Source organism: Giraffa tippelskirchi, chromosome 10 (assembly GCF_054371585.1).
Source record: "Giraffa tippelskirchi isolate mGirTip1 chromosome 10, T2T-mGirTip1v1.2.pri, whole genome shotgun sequence".
NCBI classification, from domain to species: Eukaryota; Metazoa; Chordata; class Mammalia; order Artiodactyla; family Giraffidae; genus Giraffa; species Giraffa tippelskirchi.
This window is the reverse complement of record NC_137284.1, coordinates 5,036,063-5,063,234: the sequence shown is the minus strand read 5'-3', so window position 1 is coordinate 5,063,234 and position 27,172 is coordinate 5,036,063. Positions and strand designations below refer to the sequence as shown.

The following is a 27,172-nucleotide window of genomic DNA, read 5'->3' as shown; positions in this document are numbered from 1 at the left end:
AATCACTCTGCAAAACACCGGGTTCCGAGGGCTCCACTCTTGAGGCAAGAAGCTGATCGGTTGTTTGAGGACTGTGGCTGGACCAGGCATGAGGAGACCGGGCAGTCGAGTGCAGAGCCCGGTCCTGGGGGGGCTTGACATGAGGGGTGCTGGGTTGGTCCCCACCCTGTCCGCATCCCTCCCTGCTATGTGACTTCAGGCGGGTCCGTGCCCATTCTGGGCCTTTCATCAGACCGGGCAAGGGGCCCCCCGAGTGCCAGAGGCGGCCTCTGAGCATAATCTTTTTGCTTCTGTGGATCCTTGACACCAGAGAGGGCCAGAGTGAGTGAACGGGTCGGGGCGGGGAGGGCCGCATCCTGGCCTCAGCAGCCTCGGGGGGTGTCCGGGTCAGGGCTGGCCAGCACCTCCGGGGCCCTACGCGGGAGGCTCTGTGTAGTAGCACGCGAGGCTACCTCTGCCGGAAGTTCTGATGACTCCCTGGGAGGATCCAGGACGTGTTTTGTTCAGGGCAGATTCTGCTCAGAGACCGAGACTGTCTTTGCCAATGATTTATCTAGCACAGGGTTCGCTGTGGGGAACTATGATTTATACTATTAATAGTTCACAAGCCAATACCGTAAGGAATACTGTCTCTTAATAAGTCAATAAAGAAATAACATCGTTTTGGTTTGTCGCTAAGTCGTGTCTAACTCTTTGCCACCCTATGGACTGCAGCATGCCAGGCTCCCCTGTCCTTCACTGTCTCCTGGAGTTTGCTCAAACTCATGTACACTGAGTCAGTGATGCCATCCAACCATCTCATCTTCTGCTGCCCCATCTCTTTTGCCTTCAATCTTTCCCAGCATCGGGGTCTTTTCCAATGAGTTGGCTCTTCCCATCAGGTGACCAAAGTATTGGAGCTTCAGCTTTAGCATCAGTCCTTGCAGTGAATATTCAGGGTTGATTTCCTTTACAATTGACTGGTTTGATGTCCTGGCAGTCCAAGGGACGCTCAAGAATCTTCTCCAGCACCACAGTTTGAAAGCATCAATTCTTTGGTGCTCAGCCTTCTTTATGGTCCAACTCTCACATCCATGTACTCAAAACCAGTTGCATTATTGTTCTAGGCAAAGGGGAGGCAAGTGTAGTTAAGATGTGGCTTCCTATGAGTTGGTTCTCTGTAGAGTCAGTCCATCCAGTTAAAAGCTGCATATTGGCTGCTGGCTCAGGTCCCTTGCTAGCGGGTGACAGCGCCTGTTGGGTGGGCAAGGTGGGCTGCTGTCAAGGTCATCACTCCAAGGGCCCTTACGCGGCTCTCCCACTGTCTGTGTGGAGGAGCCTCTTCAGGGCAGGAACAGCTGTCCCCTCCCTTCCTGAGATGGCCGCACGCTTTCCCAGCACTGCCGACCCGGAGTGGCCTGGCCACGGCTGGAGCTCTCAAGATCTTTGGAGAGCAGTGTAGGTCAGCCAAGAGTCGCCTTACCCAGTACTCACAGACTCTCAGTATTTAGAGTCCAAATGTCCTTTGAGTCATTGTCCCTATCGAGAAGCCCCCCAGCAGAAGCTGGAGTCCGTCACCAGCTGAACTTATCAGCCATGAAAGCTATTGATGATGTCACCCTGGCTTGGCTTCCTCCGTGTAAACAGATTCACCTTTAGATCAAAGCAGCTTCACTTAAGTCGTAAACAAGCCGATTGGAAATCACAGCAAATCAATAATGCGACAAAGCACAATACTGCCGGGGTAACAAAAGGGGAAGGAGGGGCGCCTGCCTCCCAGGCGCTCACCGTGTTGGGGAGGTGGCCACCTGGGAAGGATGGACTCGTGATGATGTGTGTGGTCACGGGACTTGAAGCTGCCTTGCTGGGTGGGTATAGGGAGGTAGGGTGGGCTTCAGGGAAGAGGTGGCATTTGAGTCCAGTGGGAGCTTTGAGGAGTATGGTGGACAAGCAGGGCCTGGAGCCCAGAACCCGGGCAGGACTGGTAACTGGGGCTGTTTGTGGCCAGGAGAGGGGCTTGCAGGGGAGAAGGGGGACTGAGTATGAAGCACAGTGGTTGAAGTCAGATGGCTGTGTGGCTTTCGACTGGCTACTTAACCTCTCTGTGCCTCTGTTGGCTCATCTGTAAGACGGTGATAGAAATGGTGCCAGATGAACTAGGGATCGTGTAGGAAGATCTCGTGAATATTCCTAACCCTACCTGCCCGGGGAACGAAGCCCCGGGGACCTGGCCGAGTCCCTCCCCTGCCGCACCCCCCACCCCCACCCCGCAGGCCTGCCGTGCCGCCCGCCTCTGACCCTGCTGCTCGGGTGTGTCGGTCACAGGGGCGGAGGAGGTGCTGCTGCTGGCCCGGCGGACGGACCTGCGGAGGATCTCGCTGGACACGCCGGACTTCACGGACATCGTGCTGCAGGTGGACGACATCCGGCACGCCATCGCCATCGACTACGACCCGCTGGAGGGCTACGTCTACTGGACGGACGACGAGGTGCGGGCCATCCGCAGGGCGTATCTGGACGGGTCGGGGGCGCAGACGCTGGTCAACACCGAGATCAACGACCCTGACGGCATCGCGGTCGACTGGGTGGCCCGAAACCTCTATTGGACCGACACCGGCACCGACCGCATCGAGGTGACGCGCCTCAACGGCACCTCCCGCAAGATCCTGGTGTCTGAGGACCTGGACGAGCCCCGCGCCATCGCGCTGCACCCCGTGATGGGGTAAGGCTGGGAGGGGGTGCTGGGAGCCAGGCCGAGGGGGCCGGGGGTCCCGGGGCTTTCTCCTCTTCGGGGAGAAGCAGATGTCTGGCTTAGGAGGGCTTACCCTTCTAACGAGCTCCCAGGTGATGGGCTGATCTGGGAACCAGACTGAGAAGCTCCGACACAGAGCTTGGTTATGTTTATAGAAAACCCTAGAGACCTTTCCGGGCTTCAGTCTCCTCACCTGTGAAACAGAGCTGTCCACCATGAAATTTCTGGGCCAGCAGTGGTGACAAGAGTGACGGCCACTGCAGCCCTTGCTGCACACGTGCCGCCAGCTCTCTTCTGGGCACGTTCCATGCTGCAGGCATGTTTCCATGCTGCCCTCACCTGCTGGGGTAGATCCATTGGAGGACGCTGAAGCCCAGAGAGGTTAAGTGACTTGCCCAAGGTCACACAGCTGGGAGGTGGGACTTGGACCTGGCAGTCTGGTTCCAGCTTTCCCATGGAAGATTTTGTGAATCTTGTCCATCAGGGTAGGAGCCTTTCTGAGACACCCCCAGCGGCTCAGAGGGTAACAGCTGAGCACCTTCCTGCAGCTTCATGGCCAAGAACATGAAACTGGCAGACCCTAAGTGGGGCGGGGGGAAGCCCTGAGAGCTCCTGAGGGCTGGGGTTGGGTCTGCAGGGAAGCCCCCTGCCCTTGGTGTGGGATGGGCCCCCCTCAGTGGGCCCGAGTCCCAGGGACGGCCTGGAGGAGCTAGGGGGCCAGCCCTGGGAGGCAGCCCCAGGGGCGATCGCTGGTGGGGGTGGTAACTGAGCTGCGCTGGCCGTAACTATGGTAACTGGGGCACCCAGGGGTCGGCAGGTGCTCTTCCTTTTTCCCCTGGGGCTGAGGCTCAAAGTGACCTGACCCCACAAGGGGCCTGGTGGCCAGCAGGCTTGCAGCCCACCTGCCCGGGGAGCCTGCGCTCTCAGCCCTGCTCCACGTGGAGCTGCCTCTGTCTCTAGAAGCCCAGCGGCGCGGTCCTCGGGGTGGGTCACAGGGCTGTGGCTGGACAGGCCTGGGGCTCGAGCAGCGCCGCGGAGCCTGGGGTGGAGCGGACCAGCAGACAGACGTGGCTCCATATCATCTGCCGGGGAGCAGGACCGTCCCTCGGGGAGGGCAGGTGGGCATGAGAGGCGAGTCCCCTGGGTCTGCGGGCCAAAGAAGCAGGAGGTCGTCACCAGTGATGGGACCCGGGCTCTGGGCCGGGGAGACGGGGACCTGGTCCCCCCCGGGGGCTGTCAGGTCAGCGCCTCTCCTGGCCTCGCTCGGGGGCCTCGTCCTCCCCTGTGCGATGGGGTCGGGTCCCTCCCAGCGCCGGATGTGTTCAGGGCACAGTTCTAGATGCTTCCCTGGGCTGAAGCACACACACCGCCCCCACCACCAGAAAGCCCACCCACCCCACGCATCTCGCTTTGTTTCTCGGGGCAACAGACAGCCTGTTGCCTGCTGTGCTTGGCACGTGCGGCCCTTGAGCTACTTGAAGGAGGTTCCACTCGGCCTCTCTCCCTCTGGGCGCTCGTTCCCTGCAGCCCCGGGACACTCGGCGGGGTGTCTGCTGGCTGCAGTCCCAGACCCCTGCCTGGTTAATCCCCTGCTGTTCCCCGCGGAGCCCCTGGTGCTGCCCACGGGCTCGGGCGTGATGAGGGTGGGCGCCGTTCTCAGTCCCAGGGGTGGACCCGGGACGTGATGGATGGGCAGCCTCACGGACGTGTTCTTCTTCTCCAGCCTCATGTACTGGACAGACTGGGGGGAAAACCCCAAAATTGAGTGCGCCAACCTGGATGGGCAGGAGCGGCACGTTCTGGTCAATACCTCCTTGGGCTGGCCCAACGGCCTGGCGCTCGACCTGCAGGAGGGCAAGCTCTACTGGGGAGACGCCAAGACGGACAAAATCGAGGTGAGCATCCCCACTGGGGATCCCCAGCTGTTCCGTGGAGGCGGAGGCACGGCCCATCAGCCCCTGGCCCTGGGGGTTTCCACCTTCTTGGGTCCTGCCTGGAGCACAGGACAGACCCTTCTGGCGTGATTTTCAGTGGTGAAGTGTTGCTGGGTGAGCTTTCTGGAGGTGGCCTGAGCGTTCCTGGAGACTGGCTCATCCTGCCATGGGCTGCCCCACCTTGGGTCTCAGGGTTTGCCTCTGAGCACCCAGTGAGCGCCAGCTCTGCTGCAGGTGTGGGTAAATGTGCCCAGCAGATGCTTCTCCATCTTTCATGCCAAGTCGCTTCAGTCGTGTCCGACTCTTTGCAGCCCCGTGGACTGTTGCTCGCCAGGCTCCTCTGTCCATGGGATTCTCCAGGCAAGAATACTGGAGCGGGTTGCCATACCCTCCTCCAGGGGATCTTCCCAACCCAGGGATCGAACCTGCATCTCTTGCATCGTCTCCTGCATTGCAGGTGGATTCTTTACCCTTGAGCAGGTTGCCATACCCTCCTCCAGGGGATCTTCCCAACCCAGGGATCGAACCTGCATCTCTTGCATCATCTCCTGCATTGCAGGTGGATTCTTTACCCTTGAGCCACTGGCTTCTCCGGTGCGCCCCTCAGATGACAAATTTCGCAAACCTTGGGGGTCAGGGCGTCAGCCCAGGTGTGGACGCCCCTCCTGGGGTCCTGTGGAGTCAGGGGTTCGGGAGAACAGCCTCGGGTGAGGGGCCGCGTCTCCTTTCCTGACTAAGTCGTCAGATTCCAGGCGGTTGGGACGGTCGGGAGGCCCCTCCGGGTCAGCCCGGCGACAGGGCGGCTTCCGGCAGTGGTTCCGTCTCCAAGAGGTTATGCCCCCGCCAGAGGCTAAGACGCCAAGCCTCTTCTCCAGCCTGTCTGGCCAGGTTGCCTTGGAGGGCAGAGGGGGTTCCCTTCAGCATGGTCACGCCCATGGCCTGGCTCCGAGCTTTGTGCCTGGGCACCGCAGAAAAGAGCCCTGCTTGGAGTCAGCCGGCTTCCCTTTGAAGCGGGCAGCGGTCCGGCTCATGCTTCACGGGGCAGCTGCGGCGGGTCCCCCAGGGTGAGAAGGGAGGACAACCAAGCTCTGGAGCCTACGAGGAGGAGATTCCTCTGGCCTCCGCTGGCCAGCGGTGGCGGCACATGGATGGATTTGTGGAACAGGGTCCAGACCGTGGTGGGAAGGGAGGGCGGCAGGGGAGGGGGCTGCGAAACCTTGCAGATGGGCCTCCTGCCGCCTCGTCTGTGACAGCGTCCTGGACGGCAGGGTCAGGCCAGCCCAGGTCAGCAGCCCCTCAGGGGGCTTAGCGCGGGGTGGCTCCCAGCGTGGGGTGGGGGTGGGGATGGGCTCGGGGCCGGCTCGCTTGGGGAGTCAGCCCTGAAGCGCTCTCCCCAGCCTCAGGGACCAGAGGTGGACTGGTCAGTCAAGACTGGAGCCGTCTAGGGTGCGTGTGGGTGCGGCCCCGCCTCCCTGCAGCCCCAGAGCTGCCTGTGCTGCCTGCCCCACTGTCTTGGGTCAGGAGTTCCCCTCAGCACCTCCTTAACCCTTGTCCTGAATCTGGAGCCCTTGGGGTTGGAAGTTCCTGCCACCAGTGCTCAGCCCTTCCTGTGACTCCGGCCCCACCCCGGGACCAGCCCCTCACCCTCTTCCTGTACCTTTTCCTCTCCTGCTCCCAGCCGGACTCCCAGCCCCTACCCCTCCATCCTGCCCCTGCTCTCTTGCGCCACGAGATTCAGCTTTATTGGTAAAAGTATCTGGGACTCACTGACTCCCTATTTAGGGTCAGATTGACGGCCCCTTTGGCCCAGCCTCTCCCTCCTTTCTCTCTGACCTGCTTCTTGGTAGATGCCAAGCCCATGGCAGCCTAGTTCCCCCAGGCGGATCCATCCATCCAGAGCTTGTTCTCGAGCCCACATGCCCAGCTACCCCGGCTTTCTCCCCTGGAAGCATTGATTCTTCAGCACTCAGCCTTCTTTATGGTCCAACTCTCACATCCGTACGTGATGTGAAACAGCCAGAGCTTTTGACTGTATAATGAAATACATACCCCTTCATGGATCACAGCCTTGTTGTGGCAAAGGGACTTGCAGATTTCATTATATATATCACAAGTGTAGTAAGAATAGAAATAAAGTGCTCAATGAATGTAGTGTGCTGGAGCCATCCCCTGACCCCGGTCTGTGAAAGGACTGTCTTCCACGAAACCCGTCTCTGGTGCCAAAGAGGCTGGGGACCATTGAAGTAGAGGGAGGAGTCCCGCCCTTTATTAATCCTGAAATAGGCAAAGCGTTTACACAGCCCGGTGCGCACACCATGATCAGGCAAGGTCCCTGGATGGCAGTTTGAGCCATTCCTGAATAACAGCAAGGTCGAGTCTTGCCCTCTGTGGCCTTGCGGTAACTTCTAAAGCTTCCTCCCTAGGGGCTTCCCTGGTGGCTAAGACGGTAAAGAATCTGGCTGCAATGCTGGAGACTGGGATTTGATCCCTGAGTCGGGAAGATCCGCTGGAGAAGGGAATGGCTACCCGCTCCAGTGCCTGGAGAATTCCATGGACAGAGGAGCCTGTCGGGCTACAGTCCATGGAGTCACAAAGAGTTGGACACGACTGAGTGAATAACCCTTTCAATTTCACTTCTCCCCAGGGTTGCTCTGACACCCGGGTGCAAGAAGCAGACGTCTCCTGGGCCGACCCCATAGACCTGTTTGGCCCATCTTTGAGGCAGGAAGTGTCACCTGTGTGTGGGTTACCTGGTACTTGCTGGAGGCAATAGGGGTCACCTGGGCTCCCTGCAGCACCCACCCCCAACCCCGATGTCTTACCCAGCCAGGACCCTGGGGAGCTGGTGTCCCTTGTAGCCGACATCTGCTGGTGGTTGTCTGCTGTCAGGGTGGGTGCTCGTGGGAAGTACCCGGCAGGGATCGACACACCCAGGGGGTCAGGCGGGTCAAGGATGAATCATAGACTAAGATGAAAATACATCCGTCCCCCTGCTCCTGACATTTCCTGAGTCTGTGGAGGCGACTTCCAGCACACATGGAATAAAAACCCTCATTGGAGGAGTGACGGATGGGCTGTGTGTCCAGGTCTACGAACCCTGGGGAAGAAGGGTGCAGGACCCCTGAGCAGCGGGGCCACAGGCTCTGCAGGCGTGCGTGGGTATGTAAGATCTTTTGAATTACGTGAATCAAAATAACCACAGCAGTTTTAATTTGGGGTTTTATGTGAGTGTAGTGATTCCATCAGAGAGCAGAACTCCTCTTCGTTTTTTTCAGGTTTTTTTTTTTTTAATGTGGGCTGTTTCTAAAGTCTTTATCAAATTTGTTGCAACACTGCTTCCTTTTTTTTTTAATGTTTTGGCATTTTTTGGCCTCGAAGCATGCGGGGTCCCAGCTCCCTGACCAGAAATCGAATTCACAGCCCCTGCATTGGAAGGCGAAGTCCCACCCACTGGACTTCCAGGGAAGTCCCTCTTTTCCCTTTAAAAGTTGTGCTTTCAAAGTATTGGCCCCGAGATCACACCTCTTTGCATGGCTAAGTGCTGCAAACAGGATTCAGTGTAAGGAAAGTGCACGTCAGGTGACTTTCTGGGTTCCTCTGGTTTGTGGGTGGCCATGCAGACCCCGCAGCAGTGGGTCCTGCCCCTTGGACACGGCTGAGGGTGGGCTTCTCTGGGGTCTGCCCACCCTTCCTCCCATCGCACAGCTGTCGTTCTGCAGGTCGTGCAACGAGCTGGTCGGGGGATGGGTGTGTTCTTCCTGCCACCCCCACTTCCCTACCCCAGACCTGGGTCTGGTGTGTGAGGTCAGCTGAGCACAGGAGGCCGGAGGCCTAGGGGTCAGAGAGAGCGCTCTGCACTCGGGCCCCTTCCGCATCTGGCTTGGCCATTTAGACATAACTTCCCGGAGGCATCTAGTTTCCTTTCCTGAAAATCAAGGGCAGGGGAACTTCTCGAGCAGAGGTTGAAAACTGTGGACTGAAGGCCAGACTGCCTAATTTGTGCCACTATCAAATGCTTGGTGGTTTCTACACTTATCTTTTTGCTGACCTGCGTGGCTTGTGGGATCTTAGTTCACCGACCAGGGATTGAACCTGGGCCCCAGCAATGAAAGTTCCGAGTCCTAACCACTGGACTGTCAAGGAATTTCTTACATTTTTAAATGAAAACAATCAAAGGAGTAGTATCTCGTGGCATGTGAAATTTATATGAAATTCCAATTTTTTTGTTTTTATTTTGTTTTTTTGGAAAAAAGAAATGTTATTGGTACACATTCCATTCCATTCAGTCGCTCAGTCGTATCCGACTCTTTGTGACCCCATGGACTGCAGCACGCCAGGCTTCCCTGTCCATCACCAATTCCTGGAGCTTACTCAAACTCGTGTCCATCGAGCCGGTGATGCCATCCAACCATCTCATCCTCTGTCATCCCTGTCTCCTCCTGCCTTCAATCTTTCCCAGCATCAGGGTCTTTTCAGATGAGTTGGTTCGTCGCATCAGATGGCCAAAGTATTGAAGTTTCAGCTTTAGCATCAGTCTTTGCAATGAATATTCAGGACTGATCTCCTTTAGGTTGGACTGGTTGGATCTCCTTGCAGTCCAAGGGACTCTCAAGAGTCTTCTCCAACACCACAGTTCAAAAGCATCAATTCTTCGGCGCTCACCTTTCGTCCAACTCTCACATCTGTACACGACTACTGGAAAAACCATAGCTTCGACCAGATGGACTTTTGTTGGCAAAGTAATGTCTCTGCTTTTTAATATGCTGTCTAGGTTGGTCATAACTTTTCTTCCAAGGAGCAAGCGTCTGTTAATTTCATGGCTGCAGTCACCATCTGCAGTGATTTTGGAACCCCCAAAAATAAAGTCTGTCACTGTTTCCATTGTCTCCTGATCTGTTTGCCATGAAGTGATGGGACCAGATGCCATGATCTTAGTTTTCTGAATGTTGAGTTTTAAGCCAACTTTTTTACTCTCCTCTTTCACTTTCAACAAGAGGCTCTTTCGTTCTCTTTCTGCCATAAAGGTGGTGTCATCTGCATATCTGAGAGACTGGGACACACTCACACTTATTTTAGGCTCCCTCCATGGCTGTTTTCCTGTGACAAGAACCTTATGGCCTCAAAGCCGAAAATATTTACGCTCCTTTTCAGAAACTGCTTGCCAGCCCCTGTCCTGGACAGTCCGCCTCCCGTGCTCTCTCCTGACCCCCATGTTGTCTATATCCCAGGTTCGGATCTGTTCTTTCTGGATTCTGCTGTGATGCGTCGCCCACCCTGGAGGCTGATGGATGGGTTTCCGTGTCTGTCTCCTCGCCCTCTGTCAGAGGGCCCAGGGAAGGGTGGGTCCCCAAGTTGGGCCCAGAGGGAGCCTGGAGGGCTGACATGTGTCTCCCTGTAGACAGGCCGCCCTCGTCTGCTCCAGGATTTGGGAAAGGCCTGGGCCAGCAGGGTTACTTTGACAGATGTGTTGGGTTTGCTCAAGGTGGGCTGAAAGCTGCTGTGAAAAAAGCTGCCGTGAGATCATTTATTTTCTTGAGTGTTAGAGTCCTGATGTTCTTCCAAGTTGGAGGGCTTGCTGGGTGTTTCATGGGGTCTGTAATTGTGCCAAGAGGAAGCGGGGAGGGCTTCCGAGGCAGAGGGAGGCCCTGCCAGCCTAGAGCCGCGGGTCTGTGCTTGTGGTGGGAGCACCAGCCTGGTCCGAGGAAGCGGCTCACGGCCTCCCCCACTTTGTTAGGGACAACCGAGACGAGGTGGGGGGACCGACAGAAACGGGGAGGTGCTTCTGGGCAGCGTCCGCCCCCTCATTGATCCTGGGTCTTCCGTGGGCTCACGTTCATCATTCCTAAGCTGGGAAAATGTACTTCCTCACCTCAGTCAATAGAACGTGTGCTTACTTATGTCTGGAATGGAGTTATTAAAGGAAATGAAGAAAATATGGACCTAGAGAAAGACAGGAAAAGTCCCTAAAGAGATACTGCTGACCGTTCTTTGGTGTATAGCAGGTGGAGTCTTTATTTTCCAGACGTGGATTGTTTTTGTTGTACTGATCTGTATCCACGGCCCCTGCCTAACCCTGGGTATTCAGTGTCAGCGAAGGAGCGGGCGTGTTGCCTGTGTGTGTGTGAGAGTGTGTGTGAGTGTGAGACGGGCCGTGTGTTCTTGGAGACGCTCTTTCTCTTGCTGTGCACTTCCTCAGGTGAGACCCCTTCCCCAGGTCCAAGTTCTGTGTGAAGCATGTGGTTGCCATCTTTATGTGCTTTCGTGTTGTGGGGCCAAAACTGGAACCAGCACCCTGGACTAGCTTGGAGTGAGTATTCCTGCTTCCATCACCTGATCCCTGGAGCTAACCCGCGGGCCAGGAGTGGAGCCCAGAGTTCTGCACAGAAATCCTGCTGCCCAAGGTCTGCAAGCCAGCTTGTGACACAGGAGATGGTCCCTCACCTGGGCTGCTCATTGGAGCCCCCGTGGGGACCCGTACCTGGCCTTCCAGTTCTGATGTAATTGCCCCCGGTGGGGGCCCAGCCACAGTTGTTTGGTTAAGTTTCCAGAATGACTGAGCTGCTCCCTTTAATTACAGGTGGAGAGACTGAGGTCCATGGGGTGCAGGGACTCAGCCGTGGGCAGAGCAGGGGTGGGGTCCCCGGCTGCAGGGTCCAGAGCTGTCTGTTCCGACCCCCGCTGTTTGACCCAGCAGTTTTGAGTTTTGTCCTGTGCGGTCCAACAACAGAGGACCAAAGTCTTTTCTGCTCAACACACACCTGATCTGTCTTATGTGTGTGCCATCTACACAACAGAAGGCTTGGATCCTCTCTGATGAGCTAGAAATATAATCTGGCTGCAGGAGGCCTGTTGAGACTTGCCTTTAATTCGTTGTGTCTCTTTGATCCTGGCCTGAGAGCCCAAGAGTTCGGATGTTGCGTTTTTATCGTCTTCCTTTGCACATCAGCTTCTACTGGATCGTCTGTCATCACAAACACGTCTTATCCTGTTTGTGTGTTTCGGTTAGTTAAGGCGTTCTTATGTGTGACAGTACTTTTTTCATCTGTGGCTTTTGTGGTTGATGCTTTTAATCAGCACTGACTCTTCGAGAAGATTTAGCTTTTACATCTCAGAGTCAACGGCCACCAGTGTGTATCTGGGAGGGCTTCCCTGGTGGCTCAGCGGTAAAGAGGCCACCTGCCAACGCAGGAGATGCAGGTTTGATCCCTGGGTTGGGAAGATCCCGTGGAGTAGGAAATGGCAACCCTCTCCAGTGTTGTGCCTGAGAAGTCCCATGGACAGAGGACCCTGGTGGCTATAGTCCATGAGGTCACAAAAGAGTTAGGTAGGACTTAGCAACTCAACAACAAGTATGTCTGGGGTTGGATATTGTCTTAGAGCTCTTGGCTTCAGACTTAGAACCAAAAGTATCCTCAGAGTTCAGAGATCAAGCAATTAGTCCACAGGCAAGTGGGAGGCCTTGTCTGGGGCCTGCAGTGTGTTCATGGTCCAGCCTTTTGAAACTGGGCTCTGTGTCGGGGGTGGTGATCACTGCCTCCTTGTGTTGCGTCTGGGCAGACATTGCTAATCAATGGGCCTATCCCCGGTCTGAGACCCACACCCTGGTACTCCAGTTGATCAGCGATGGCGAGGCAGAGGATACCTGTTTGCCTTGCCTGCCCCTCTCAGCACAGCATGCACACCCAGATCAGGGAGGCAGTAGGGAAGAGCCCTTGAATGGCACCATCGCCGAAGATGTCATTCATCCAGCTGCCCCAGTGGGCCAGGGTGCCTGGTCTGGCCAGGGGCGGGCACAGCTGGGGCCTGTCCTGTTCCAGGCCGCTCAGGCCCAAGGGTGACTCAGCCCCATGTCTGCCATCCTGCAGGTGATCAATGTCGACGGGACGAAGCGGCAGACGCTCCTGGAGGACAAACTCCCGCACATTTTCGGGTTCACGCTGCTGGGGGACTTCATCTACTGGACTGACTGGCAGCGGCGTAGCATTGAGCGTGTGCACAAGGTCAAGGCCAGCAGGGACGTCATCATCGACCAGCTGCCCGACCTGATGGGGCTCAAGGCCGTGAACGTGGCCAAGGTTGTCGGTGAGTCCGGTCAGCCTCCAGCCAGGGGTCAGTCCTGCCACAGGTTGGTGGTTGCCCTTTGGTCTACAGGCAGCCCAGCTGGAGGCTGAAGCTGGGGGTGTACGTGCCAGGCTGGGGCACCTGCTCTGGGGTTGGACGGGGCAGGAGATGGTGAGATACCAGGACATGTGATGGGGTGGGGTATGGACCGGGCACAGTGAGTGGGTGCGGCTGGCAGTAATTGCTCTCACGGTGGCTAACACTCGCCTACTGTGTGCCAGGCTCTGGGTAAGTGCCTTTGTGCCCGGAGCAGCCCTCTATGCTAATGACAAGGCAGCCCCATTAGTGTTGGGGAGAGGGAGGCAAACCGCATACAAACGGGTGGTCAAGCTCACGACTCACGCCTGTGGCTGCCCCGACCTCATTGCTGGGCTGGGCTGGGCTGAGATCGTTGTCCAGTGTGACAGGCTGGACCCTAAAATGCACACCTTTTACCTAAAAGCCGGGATCTGTAGAAAGTTCCCTTAAAACAATGATTTGTGTCTTTATGACTAGGATTCCCAGTGCAAGTCCACAAGCTACGCTGGGGACAGTAGTGTCCAGCTGTGCCGGGGGGACAAAAGCGGGGATGGGACAGTGGGCTCTGTGGGGACATGGACTTTGTCCCCTCCTGGGGCCCCAGTGCCTAGTCCTACACCTTCTCATCGGAGACACTCAGTTAACCTTTGCTGGAGGGAGTGGAGTGGGCTGACCAGAGAGACCCCAGGGCTTGCCCTCAAGTTGCTTCTAGTCCGGTGGCTGAGACACCGCTTTGCCAGCTCTGCTGCCAGGCTGGTGACTAGAGCTGAGACGTGAAAGGGATGCCTGGCTTTAAAATGCAAGGGAGGGCATTTGAGCGTGGAATTTGGGGAGCAGTGGGGGGCAGGGTCTGCCCGGCAGAAGGGACAGCTGAGCACGGGCCTGGAGGTGCGGCCGGGAGGGGCACCTGGGGGATGGGGCGGGGGCGGTGCTCCCCTGCCTCCAGGAGAGGCCTTTGGTCTCAGCCTGCCCTCCTGAGACCAGATGATGGAATCAACACACTTGGTTTACCAGCCACCTTGGAAAACACGTTCATTATCTACGGCAGAGCGCGAGGCCCACCAGCGAACGTGTGTTTGAAAAGCAAAGAATAAAACCACAGAGATAAGAAAAATGATGCCTCCATGGGGTGTGATTTAAAGTTGAGAAATTGGGTCCCTTCCCACCTTCTCTCTCTCTCTTGTCGGGATTTACTGAGAAAGAGAGCAGAGAGGATTTCTTTTTTTAGCTGAAATATTTAACACGAAATTAAAGCCAATTTTAACAGCTCTGTGGCAAAGTGAGTCTAACAGGCTGGCCAAAAATAAAGTGTATGCTGACTACCGTCTGCTGTAATAAGAAACAGGCGCCTTGGGCCATTCTGGGTGAATCTGAGATTCCGAGGGCGCTGAGAATGTCGGGGACTCGGAGGAGGAACCGTCCGGGTGGTACTTGGGCTGCAGTCTGGTCAGCAGGCGGGGAGGCCAGGCCCAGCGGGGTAGGGGGAGCAGAGGGCGAGGTGTCCCCAGGTCGCCTTGAGGGTGGAGGCGTTCAAGTGTGCAGGGAGGCCCCGGGCCCAGCGCCTTGCTCCATCCTGTCCCTGAGCCGGGGGGACCCGGGTTTCCACCAACCCTACCTGCTGTCCCCTAGAGGCGTCTGGAGGAAACGAAGCCACGTACAGCCGGGGAGCCACCGTCCCCCCACTGCTGGGCCGCTGGGGTCTAGAGTCTGTGTCTTTCCGTCCAGGAACCAACCCGTGTGCAGACGGGAATGGGGGGTGCAGCCACCTGTGCTTCTTCACACCCCGCGCCACCAAGTGCGGCTGCCCCATCGGCCTGGAGCTGCTGAGCGACATGAAGACCTGCATCGTGCCCGAGGCCTTCCTGGTGTTCACCAGCCGGGCCGCCATCCACCGGATCTCCCTGGACACCAACAACAACGACGTGGCCATCCCGCTCACCGGCGTCAAGGAGGCGTCCGCCCTGGACTTCGACGTGTCCAACAGTCACATCTACTGGACCGACGTCAGCCTGAAGGTACGGCGGCGGGGTGTCCTGCTGGTCACCTCTCCTCTGAATACCTGCCAGCGATGGTGTCGCCTCAGAGGCTTAAAAAAGGCTTTCTTTTTTTAATAGGTTTTCTTTTTTGGGGCCGCACCGTGTGTGATCTTAGCTGTCCGATCATGAGAGAGCACAATGCGTGCTCCCCCTGCGTGGGGAGCGGAGCATTAACCACTGGGCCACTGGGAAGCCCCTTAATATATATTTTTAATGATTTGTTTATTTGCTGGGCCAGGTCTCGTTGTGGCACTTGGGATTTTCAGTCTTCGTTGTGGCAGGCGGGGTTTTTGGTCTCAGCACGTGGGATCTAGCTCCCTGACCGGAGATTGAATCCAGGCCCCCCGCACTGGGAGTGTGGAGTCTTAGCCTCTAGACCAACAGGAAAGGCCCAATAGTTTTGTTTTGTTTTTTTCATTGAAGTTTAGTTGCTGTACAATGTCAGTAGCAAGTGCACAGTATAGTGATTGACCGTTTTGAAAGGTTATCCTCCATTTATAGCTATTACAAGTATGGGCTCTATGCCCCGTGTGGTCCAGTGTATCCTTGCAGCTTATTTTGTACCTAATAGTTTGTACCTGTTACTCTCCTACCCTGATGTTGCCCCTACCTTCCCTCTCCCCACTGGTAACCACTGTATCTGTGAGTCTGCTTCTGTTTTGTTATATTCACTAGTTTGTTACACTTTTTAGATTCCCATATAAGTGATATGCTACAGTATTTGTTTTTCTCTGTCTGACTTATGACAAAGCATAATACCCTCCAAGTCTGTGCATGTTGTTCCAGATGGCAAAATTTCACTCTTTTTTATGACTGAGTATAAAAAATTAAAAGAAAAATACTATAGGGACTTCCTTGGTGGCCCAGTGGTTAGGACTCTGTGCCTCCACTGCAGAGGGCACAGGTTCCATCCCTGGGTCGGGGAACTAAGCTCCCACCAGCTGCAGGGTGCAGCTAAAAATGAATAAATTTTTAAAAATTAAAGCGAAAATTAAAAAAAATATTTACTATGGCTTGATTCAAACCAATAGAACACTAGTGAACCCCTGTTAATACCTAAGCATAAATGATTACAGTGAGCAGATTCAGTGGACACACAGGTGGCCGTTTCTAGAGTGATTATGTATCCGTGTGTCTTTTGAGTCTCCCCACTCACTCTCACAAGTGCCCACTTACTTAACAAACTTTCTTTGTTGTGGGTGCTGATGTAAGTATCCCGGATAAATGCAGGAGACCTTCTTTATCTTCTCAAGTAGAGTTTGGCAAACTGGTCCTTGGGCCAGCCTCCTCATTTTGTCAGTGAAGTTTTATTGGAACAGTGGTGCCCATTTGCCTACGGATCGTCCACACCTGCTTTTGTGCCAGTGGGCTTGCATGCTAATTCACTTCAGTTGTTTTGATTCTTTGCGATGCTATGGACTGTGGCCCACCAGCCTCCTCTGTCCATGGGATTCTCCAGGCAAGAATATTGGAGGGGGTTGCCATGCCCTCCTCCTGGGGATCTTCCCGACCGAAGGCTGGAACCTGCATCTCTTGTGTCGCCTGCATTGGCAGGGGGGTTCTTTACCACTAGCGCCACCTGGGAAGCCTCTAGGTAGTGGCAAATCCATGTACTGTGTGAGGCCTGAAATATTTACCAAAAAAATCCTCTAACTCCTGGACAACTGAAACGCTTTAATCGTCTATCTTTTATTCTACCATTGGTATCGCATGGTTCGTAAGATTTTTTTCTGATTTTAAAAGTCGTAGGGTTCACTGTAGAAAGAGAGAAAAAATAGAGAAAAAGTATAAAGAAGAAAATAAAACACCCATATCTCCATCATCCCGAGTCAGCCACTGATGTCATTTTAGTGTATTTCCTTGGATTTTTTTCCCTATGTTAGTGTTTCTCATAATCAGTCATATGCTACATAGAATTCTGTATTATTTTATAATTACGTACTATTATGTAATATGTTTACATAGTTAAATATGTATCATATATATATATATATTGCCAAATTGTTTCTTCTAAAAAGGTTGTGTTTCAAACATTCCTTTAAAAACTCCAATGTTGAGGGAGAATAAATAAAAGAAATAAAAAGAATAGAAACCCAGTGTTGGCGATCTGGCCCCTCAGCAGTAGCTGGTCAGCAGTTGCTGACAGTGGTCACGTTGGTCAGTAGTCACTCCAGCATCACCTGATGAGCCGTCTGCTGAAACTCTGGTTCCTAACGGGTGGTCCTCTCCTCCTCCCCGGCTCCCAGACCATCAGCCGGGCCTTCATGAACGGGAGCTCCGTGGAGCACGTGATCGAGTTTGGCCTTGACTACCCAGAAGGCATGGCCGTCGACTGGATGGGCAAGAACCTCTACTGGGCAGACACCGGGACCAACAGGATCGAAGTGGCCCGGCTGGACGGGCAGTTCCGGCAGGTCCTTGTGTGGAGGGATCTGGACAACCCGCGGTCGCTGGCCCTGGACCCCACCAAAGGGTAAGGGCCGTTTTGGCCAGCCTGTGCGCCCGTGTCCGCACCACCTCTCCACACCAGCCAGTGTGGTGATGCCCCGAGGCAGACAGCTGCCCGCTGCCTGTCTACACTGCAGTTGAGAGTAGTAATGACCGCCACTAGCTTGGAGGTGGCCAGGACCAGCAGGACTCTTGGGGGGGTCATCTAGTTCATTTCACGGTCAGGACACTAGGCCCAGAGCAGAAGCAGGAAGGAAGGGAAGCCCCCGTATCAGGCACCGCCTGGGCCCTCCCAAGGGAGCCTCCCGTCGAAGCACCCAGGGGCCCTGCCAGGGTGGGTGTCTTTGTACCTCATTTCACGGATGCAGAAACTGAGGCTCAGAGAAGCTCAGTGACTGAAGGTCACTGAAGGTCATGTCAGTGGGCCAAGAAGTCCTATCCAGACCCCTGTCTGGAGCTTCTCCTCCTGGCCTGTTGCAGCTGCTTGGCTTCAGATTAAAACCTGCCTTGCAAGGCACATGCTTTGATCTGTCAGGCAGCCTGGGGGCCCTGTCCTCGGGCCAGAGGGCCGGGCAGAGTCTTCCTCTGCCTGCAGTGCTCACCCCATAAAGCATCAGTGATATGCAGGGAGCACCCCAAACCCCGCCTGCCGCATGTTGTTAGGGAAGGAAGATTTCTGAGAACAAAGGGAGAGGTCCAGATTTTAGTGAAAGAACCAGGAAACACAAGCCTGGGATGGAGATTTCTTCCCCAGAGCTGCTGCTGAAGAGACAGGAAGGAGGACCTTTGGTGGAGGCAGTGGAGGCGGTGAAGCCGAGTTTGAATCCCGACCCTGCAATGCCTGTTTGTCTCGGGGTCTTTTATCTTCCTTCTTTGAGGAAAGGGACTGTTCACCCTGATTGGCCCACATTCTCCTGTCCAGCCTACTTAGCGTTTGTCCCTGACATGGTGTCCCAGCCTGGATGTCCTGTCACATGATCACCACGTTTGTGCACCTGAACAAGAATATCAGGGCTTAGCTTGCAGGGGGCTGCTGTGCGACCCCAGGAGCCAGGATGTAGCTCCGTGGTGGCTCCTGGAGGGACAGCGGGGTGGGGGGGGCTCCCAGGTCTCCCCCGTCCCTGCTTCTTGCAAGATGCCTTCAGCACGGCCCAGGAGATGGCGGCAGGCAGGCTCCCTGCCCTGACTCAAGGGTGGACATGCTGACCCGACCCGCCCTGCTCCCGTGTCTTCCAGCTACATCTACTGGACCGAGTGGGGCGGCAAGCCCAGGATCGTGCGGGCCTTCATGGACGGGACCAACTGCATGACGCTAGTGGACAAGGTGGGCCGGGCCAACGACCTCACCATCGACTATGCTGACCAGCGTCTCTACTGGACGGACCTGGACACCAACATGATCGAGTCATCCAACATGCTGGGTGAGAGCCGGTGGGTCCTGCCGGGAGGGGGCACCCCTTGTGGGGTGTCAGCCGCCCTCAGCCCTCAAGGCACTGTGCCCTCGGGCCTGCGAGGTGTGGACAGGCCCCGAGTGCTGACCCAGCCTTGCTCTCTCCTGAGGGCGAGGTGTCCCTTTCTGCCCCTGGTGCTGTTGTGTAGACGTGCCAGTGGTGCTGACAGCTGGGTCCGGGCCAACCTCAGGCCAGGATTCTAATCTGACCTGACACCACATGGCATAGGTTTTTGGTGATGGGGAAACTGAGGCCCAGGGAGGTCACGGGACCTGTGCAAGGTCACCGAGTGCCACTCAGCCCCCGGGGCCACATGCTGCATCTCCATCTGACCCTGAATTCCTCCTGGGTACCAGGTATCGTTCTGGGGCCACTCAGCACCCTGGGATTAGATTAAAAACAAAATTGAGGACTTCGCTGGTGGTCCCGTGGTTAGGATTCCACCTGCCAATGCAGGGACACAGGTTCAATCCCTGGTCTGGGAAGATTCCACATGCCGGGGGGCATCTAAGCCCCTGGGCGACTAAGCCCCTGCACCACAACTCCTGAAGCCCACGCCCTAGAGCCTGTGCTCCCAACAAGGGAAGGGAGTGCTCCCCGCACATGGCAGCTAGAGAATGCCCACAGGCAGCAACAAAGACCCAGCGCAGCTGAAAACACATAAATAAATAATAATTATAAAAAACCCCAAAACCCTCATTCCATATCACCCAGCAGTGAGGGCTGAATTTGAACCTAGAATACATGACTGGACTTCTTGGTGGTGGTGGCGGGGGGTGGCTCTCTTGGGTGGTACCAGGTGGTGGAGCTACCCTGTGCAATTGAGAGAACTTGGCTTCCTTCCTTATCGCTGCTGCCACCACCTGTGGTAAGCACAGTTGTGCCCACTTTACAGATGAGAAGACTGAGGCTTTGGTGGGCCAAACCGCTTGTCCCAGGTACTGTGTGAACAGAGCCAGGGCCAGAAGCTCTGTGTTCTGGTTTCTGCTCACAATGGGCTGCACCTGCCCTGCACACTGACTGTCCTGGTTCGTGGGGCCCGGAGCAAGGCTTGACTGCGTCTTTGAGGCCACCACGCCAGCCCTGCAGGGAGTTATAAGAGGCTGGTGGCAGGTGGGAAACTTGTTGCAGCACAGCTGTGGTTGCCCGAAACAATTAGGCTCCCTGATTACCCCAGAGTGATGACACACTCAGAGGAAAACCAGTGAAAGCCCTGGAAACCCGCCCAAGCCTGCAGGTCGAGGGCAGTCGGGTGCATCCGGCCAGGCTGTTCTCTGCTGTGGCAGGTTTCCCATTGAACGGCACAGACGTGTTCAGAGCACTTGGTTAACGACAGGGGAGGCCCCCGTGGGAAGAGTGCCTGTGTGTAAGAGCTGAGCGTGGATTGTGAGCCTGGGTTTTTTTTTTTTCACTTTTTTCCTTTTTAAAAATCATTTTCAAAACATTGTTTTAAATCGTGCCACAGATGATTTCCATTCTGCTTCCTCCTACTCACACATAGGAGGAGCATGTCTGCACATCACTATTTGTTTTCACGGGCTTCATTTTTAAAAAAATATTTATTTGGCTGTGCAGGGTCTTATGGCACGAAGGATCTTCCTTTGATCTTTAGTTGCAGCATGCAAACTCTTAGTTGCAGCATGTGGGATCTAGTTCCCTGATCAGGGATCGAACCCGGGTCCCCTGCACTAGGAACGCGGAGTCTTAGCCCCTGGACCACCAGGAAGATTCCCATCATTGGCATCATTTTTACCATGAAATAGAGCACATGTGTATATGGGCCTCCGCAATGACTCAGTGGTAAAGAATCTGCCTGCAAGGCAGGAGATGCAGGCTCGATCCCTGGGTCGGGTAGATCCCCTGGAGGAGGAGATGGCAACCCACTCCAGTATTCTTGCCTGGAAAAAAATCCCACGGACAGAGAAGCCTGGCGGGCTACAGTCCATGGGGTCACAAAGAGTCGGACACAACTGACTCAGCATGCGCACAGACCACACGTGAGGCGTTCGCACAGCACACACTTTGACAAGGGCAGGCTCGGGAACCCACCGAGGTCAAGTGTCCCTGGGCCCTGCATGTGCTCTCTCCCTCCTGCGGGGCTCAGCCCCCTCTGCGCCCTTCCCACCGTGCGCCGTCCCTCTCAGCCCTGAGCCTGCCGGTTGCCGCTGTAGCCCAGCAGGTGCCCAGAGGTGTGTGTGTTCCGCACGTGGCTGCTCGGTGATCAGACCCTGGTTCATCTGACATGTCCTCTGCTGCTGGTATTAGCCTGAGCACTCGTATCCCCACATGGGGTCACTGGGCTACCAGCAAGGTGTGGGCCTGGCCCCCGCCCTTCCGGAGGCTGCTGTCTGGGCCCAGTGCCTTTTCTGCCTGCCTCCTTGCCTCGTGGCCCCTTCCTCCAGCTTCAAAGCCAGCCATGTAGTAGTGACCAGCCCCTCTCACTGTCCTGTTCTCTCTACCCTTGTGTTTACACCGGGTGTCCTGGGATAATCCAGGATCATCTCTGCAGTTCAGAATCTTTAGTTTAGTCACACCTGCAAAGCCCCCGGCCCTGTAAGGTATGATGTTCAGAAATCCTGGAGATCAGAATGTTGACCTCTTTGGAGAAGAGGGAGTGAGTGAGTGAAAGTCGCTCAGTCGTGTCCGACTCTTTGCGACTCCATGGACTATACAGTCCATGGAATTCTCCAGGCCAGAGTGGGTAGCCTTTCCCTTCTCCAGGGGATCTTCCCAAGCCAGGGATCGAACCTAGGTCCCCCACATTGCAGGCAGATTCTTTACCAACTAAGCTGCCAACAAAGACCCAGTGCAGTCTAATAAACTGAAAAACGAAGAGTGTCCTCATGGGTACCCCGTGATACTTAAATGTAATAAATTATGATAAAAAATCAGTGAGGTCTGTGATTATTATTGTGATAAACATTTAGTGAGATCGTGTAGAATGGTCAACATGCCAGTACAGAATAAGTGTTTGGTAAAGGTTATGTGCAATGCGGGAGACCCTGGTTCGATTTCTGGGTCGGGAAGGTCCCCTGGAGAAGGGAAAGGCTACTCACTCCAGTATTCTGGCCTGGAGAATTCCATGGACGGTACAGTCCATGGGGTCACAAAGAATCAGACACGACTGAGTGACTTTCACTTTCACTTTGTGACATCTAGTTCTCTGACCAGGGATTGAACCCAGGCCCCCTGCATTGGGAGTGCAGAGTCTTAACCACTGGACCGCCAGGGAAGTCCTGAGGGCACTCTGAAGAATTCTCACTTTGCAGATGGGGAGACTGAGGGCCAAGGAGCTTACACAGATTGCCCGAGGTCACATGATCAGTGGAGGAGCAAGAGGACCCAGGCTGACTGCAGAGCCTGGTTCCCATCCCTGTGGTAGACTGCTAGGCAGAAGGTTTAATTTAAAAATTTGTATTGACATGCAGGGAACTGAGGTTCTGCAAGCCTCATGATGTGGCCAAAATAAAATGAAATATTTTCTGACATACAAATACAGTAAAGTACAAAAAAGTGGTCAGGTCGGAGAATTTTTACATACCGATACTTGTACATCCATAGAAGCATCATCATAGCCTGTGCAGCTTCCACGCAGATCAAAGCAAGGAGGTTTCCAGCCCCCGAAAGGCTCTTAGTCAATCTCACCCGCCTCCTCAGGGCTCACTGCTGCACTGACGTCTGTCTACATGCTCTAGTTGTGCCATTCTAGAACTTTCTATCACCGACCGTACGGCATGTGCTCTTCAGCATCTGGCTCCTTTCAGTCTAATGACAGATTCACCCACGTTGTTATTCTGTTTTGCTGCTGCGTCATTTCCACGGCATGAAGATGGTACTATTTTTTTTAAACCCATCCTACTGTTGACGGACGTTTGGGTTGTTTCCTGCCGTGGCTGTTACCCACAGTTACTGCTGTGCACAGTCTCATCTGTGTCGTTTGGGGGAGCGCTCCGTGCATGTCTCTTGTGCTGCGGGAGGGGAGTTGCCTGTCCTCAGGGTAGGTGAACATCCAGGCTCAGCGGGCCCTGCCGGTTTCCCAAAGTGCTCGCACACTTGACGAGCCCGACGTAGGTGGCCAGGCTGTGGGTTCACGAGTGTGCAGTGCCCTGGCTGACGCCCTGCCCCTGTCTCTCCGCGCAGGTCAGGAGCGGGTCGTGATTGCGGATGACCTCCCACACCCCTTCGGTCTGACCCAGTACAGCGATTACATCTACTGGACAGACTGGAACCTGCACAGCATTGAGCGGGCTGACAAGACCAGCGGCCGGAACCGCACCCTCATCCAGGGCCACCTGGACTTTGTGATGGACATCCTGGTGTTCCACTCCTCCCGCCAGGACGGCCTCAACGACTGCATGCACAACAACGGGCAGTGTGGCCAGCTGTGCCTCGCCGTCCCCAGCGGCCACCGCTGCAGCTGTGCCTCGCATTATACCCTGGACCCCAGCAGCCGCAACTGCAGCCGTAAGTGCCTCGCTCTCCCCCTGCCCCTCATTCCCACATGAGATCAGCCTGCCTCTGACAGATAAGACAGAAAGAAGTGTCTTTTCTGGGGTGCACATGGGCAGTTGGGCAGGTTGTGCACTGCACATATTGCATAATGTTACCTGGAAGCTCGGGCTGGGTAGAAGACCCGTTCCTTCATCAAGACATGATCAGATGGGCCAAGCCCTCACCTGACACATCCCATGGGAGGCTCTTTGGCTGTGAAAAATAGTCTCTGTCACTTATAGATTTGGGCACTGTTCCAAATGCTTTTTACAGCACTTAATCTTCCAGTCTTGGAGAAGGAAATGGCAACCCACTCCAGTATTCTTGCCTAGAGAATCCTATGGACAGAGGAGCCTGGTGTGCTTCTGTCCATGGAGTCGCACAGAGTCGGACATTACTGAAGTGACTTAGCAGCAGCAGCAGCAATCCTCCAGTCTATGGGATAGGCAACATCACTGTCCCCATTTCACAGACAAGGACCCTGAGCACAGAGACACGTAGCTACCCACCCAAGGCCACACAGCAGTGAGACTTGGAACCAGGTCTGAATCCAGGCAGGCTGGCTCCAGAGCCCCTGCCCCGACCCCTTACTGTCAGCCTCATGTCCACTTGTGTGATCCTCACACTGACCCTCTAAATGAGGCCAGCCTTTTTGCTTTCATTTCGGTACTCAGAAAAGCAAAGTTCAGAGAACTGGAGCATGACTTCCCCACGGCCCGCGGGGAGAACAGACATGTCCTGTTGGCAGGCTTTTCTCCTGTGACATCAACAGAGTGCTGGTTAGAACTCAGCCTCTAAGCAGCTGTAGACAGTTTACAAAGCTCTTTGTCACCCGGGGCCTTGTGTGAGCCTCTCGCGGCCCTGGGCATTGGGAGGGCTGGGCGTCCACGGTCCAATGGTGTGGATGAGGAACCCACAGCCTCGAAGGGCGGAGGGGCTTGGTGGCAGGCCTCGGCTGGGATGTGACGGGCCTGGGGCCGCTCCTGGGCTCCCTTTGGTCCTGTTGTCCAGTTTCCAGGGGGCGGGGCATAACCTCGAAGAGTCAAGTGGAGGTGCGGGTCATCCACACCCAGAGGGGATGTGACCTGGGTGCCGGCTCCCACGGCTGTGGACCCAGGCCATGATTGGATTCACCTGGCACAGCCGTAGCTCTGACAGTGGCCTCTGCACATTCTGGGTCCTGGCAGCCCTGAGGAGTGCCCTCTCCTGGTCTCACTGTTCACACGGTTTTCAGCCATTCCCTGGAGCTCATAGAAACCCCTGGAGAATCCCACAGTCACCAGAGCATCTAACATGCTTGTCGGCCAGGGTCTGAGGTTCACTGCCTTTCCCTCCTTCCAACTTAAGTCTTGATAATCTAAAAAGAAATGGGGGCCTTCCCGGGCGGTCCAGTGGCTAAGACTTTGCCTTCCAGTGCAGGGGGTGTGAGTTGGTTGGGGAGATAGGATCCCACTTGTCTCTTGGCCAAGAAAACCAAACGTAAAACAGAAGCAGTATTGTAACAAATTTAATAAAGACTTTTAAAATGGTCCACATCAAAAAAAAGGTGTGGGTTTTTTTTTGTTTTTTTTTTAATGAGGGGCTTCCCTGGTGGTCCAGTGGCTAAGACTTTGCTTTCCTGATGCTTGGGGCCTGGGTTTGACCCTTGGTCAGGGCGCTAGTCCCACAGGCGTCAACCAAGAGTGTGCATGCTGCAACTTAAGGTCCCGCGTGCCTCAACGAAGGTCCTGTGTGCTGCAACTAAGATCAAGAGCAGCCAAATAAATGCTTTTCAAAAAGAAATGATTTCAACTAAAACCCAGCACAGCCAAATAAATGTTTCTCAAAAAGAAATGGATATCTAGTTTTAAGATAACACATGCACTTATAATAAAATACTGAAACGACAGAGACACGTGTAACACAGAGAGTCAAATTCCTCATAGTCCCCCCCACCCCCAAGAAGCGACTGTGTCTTCCCAGCTGTTTTCCATGTACGTCTCGTAGGTACACACATGGACCTACTTTTGACCATACGATGCGATGCCATCCCCCCCGCCCCCTCCCTCTTTGGCTCTGACACTGACCGGTGGCTCCTCCTCTGTCTGCCCCCCTCCAGCACCCACCACCTTCCTGCTGTTCAGCCAGAAGTGTGCCATCAGCCGGATGATTCCTGACGACCAGCACAGCCCAGACCTCATCCTGCCACTGCACGGCCTGCGCAACGTCAAGGCCATCGACTACGACCCGCTGGACAAGTTCATCTACTGGGTGGACGGGCGCCAAAACATCAAACGCGCCAAGGACGACGGGACCCAGGCAAGTGTGCCTGTTGGGAGCGCGCTGGAGCATGGAGGGGCGGCGGGGGGCTTCCACAAGGAGCTGGCCCTGGCGGCTTCCAGGCCACCGCCGCCCCCTTTTCTTAGCAGAGGGGGTGCCAGGGGAGCACGGTGGGTGGTAGGTGATGATCTGGACCCCAGTTATGTCCTTGTGGGGTGTCAGGCTGAGCTGTGCAAAACCCTGAGATGATGACTCTATGTAGAAACTGGATTTTGCAATTGTTTACAGAGTGGTGGTGGATGTCAAACCCCGTGGGATTTTTTTTTTTCCCTTTCCACAGTGGTTTTGTACAAGGACAGTTGGTTATTCTAGATTTATTTTTTATTTCAGAGGAGTTGTATACAGTCAGTTCTGCTATGATGCAGTATGTGTGTTTCTGAAAATCACCGCACTGTGCAAAATGGTGCAGAACAGACCCCAGGGCTCATGGCGGTGGGGGTGGGCGGGGGACTAGGAATGCAGCTCTCAAAACTCCATCAGTGACAAACTAAGCAAAAGAGAGGAATCTGGCGATGCAGGGGCCCCGCCCTGCACCTTAAATGGTTGGGTACAAAATGCTACAGCAGATATAGCCCTTGACCTTTCAGAGACCCGAAGTTGGCTGAGAACACAGGAGTCGGAGGGTTGCGGCTTGTGGGTTTTTGGTGGAGCTGTGGAAGGAGGGTTGCCTGAGATGGGACGTAACATTGAAACCCCAGCATGGATGGTGTGGCTGCCAGTGCCTGAGGCCTGAGGGGCGCTGGAGGCGTGTGTTCACGCACCCCTGCTTAGCGCAGTGCCCGCTGTGTGCTCTGCACTTGCTAGTGTTTCTCCTGGATGGAGTTGTGTGAACTCGAAAGCCACACTCTGCTGAAGTTGTCCCTGATACATCACAGCATGGGAGCAGATGCACGTTTTCCAAACCTGAGTCGAGCAGAACTGACTGCTGTTCTGTGTTAGGTGTTTGTGACCCAGGCCAGGAAGGATGTTGTCGCTGCGGCCTCCGGGATCATCCGGCGTATCCAGCCGTGTGACAGGGAACTGTGGCCAGAATCCCAGTAGGACACTCCTGCCTGGTCATGCCAGTGTAAAAAGCTCCTTTCGCAAGAGCTACAGAACCCAACCGTCTCTTTCTCGATCAAGTACTCACTGTAATAGCTTATGTCATCGAGGGGGAGTCTTGGCACTGTCCTGACAGCAAGGCTGTTTTGTGTCAGGAGGGATTTTCAGAAGATCTTCCTGTCTGTAACGTTAAGTGTTTCTGTTCCCTGCCCCCAACTGGGTACCAGTGCTGCCTGTACAGCTGGGCATCACGAAATACTTCATCCGGTAACAATGTCAAGTTAACTGTTGTTTGACGTGTGTGTCCTTGGTGGATGGTAGAAGCTCCAGCTGTGCCCAGATGGGAGCACAGCCTGGGGAAGATGGTGGGAATGGATTTCTTTCATCTCTCTCTGGGCTCAGATGACAGTGACTTTGAGTCCTTTGGAGAACGTGAAGTGTTAATTGATGGACTGTGGCTTCCCTGCTGAGAAAGTTGCTGGGTGCAAATTGCCTTCAAGTCCCACAGGGAGAGGCTTTCTTTTGCATTCTTTTATGGTGTCTGCAAAAGGGGGCAGGACTTTGAAGAATAAGGCCCTTTTG

General features: G+C 55.0%; 1 protein-coding gene across 5 annotated transcripts in view; it reads left to right on the top strand.

Moving 5' to 3' along the window:
* The window catches only part of LRP5 (LDL receptor related protein 5), a 119,893-nt gene that overhangs the window by 67,623 nt on the left and 25,098 nt on the right, over nucleotides 1–27,172 (top strand). For 3 of the 5 annotated variants that reach the window (XM_081531829.1, XM_081531828.1, XM_081531826.1), the window contains 8 exons: nucleotides 2,305–2,701; nucleotides 4,455–4,626; nucleotides 12,531–12,747; nucleotides 14,530–14,819; nucleotides 17,087–17,313; nucleotides 18,525–18,709; nucleotides 22,880–23,203; nucleotides 25,329–25,528. In XM_081531829.1, coding sequence (XP_081387955.1) covers nucleotides 2,305–2,701; nucleotides 4,455–4,626; nucleotides 12,531–12,747; nucleotides 14,530–14,819; nucleotides 17,087–17,313; nucleotides 18,525–18,709; nucleotides 22,880–23,203; nucleotides 25,329–25,528 — 2,012 coding nt within the window. Of the gene's footprint in view, nucleotides 1–2,304; nucleotides 2,702–4,454; nucleotides 4,627–12,530; nucleotides 12,748–14,529; nucleotides 14,820–17,086; nucleotides 17,314–18,524; nucleotides 18,710–22,879; nucleotides 23,204–25,328; nucleotides 25,535–27,172 lie in introns of all 5 variants that reach the window. The other 2 variants (XM_081531827.1, XM_081531825.1) reach the window with 1 other exon arrangement.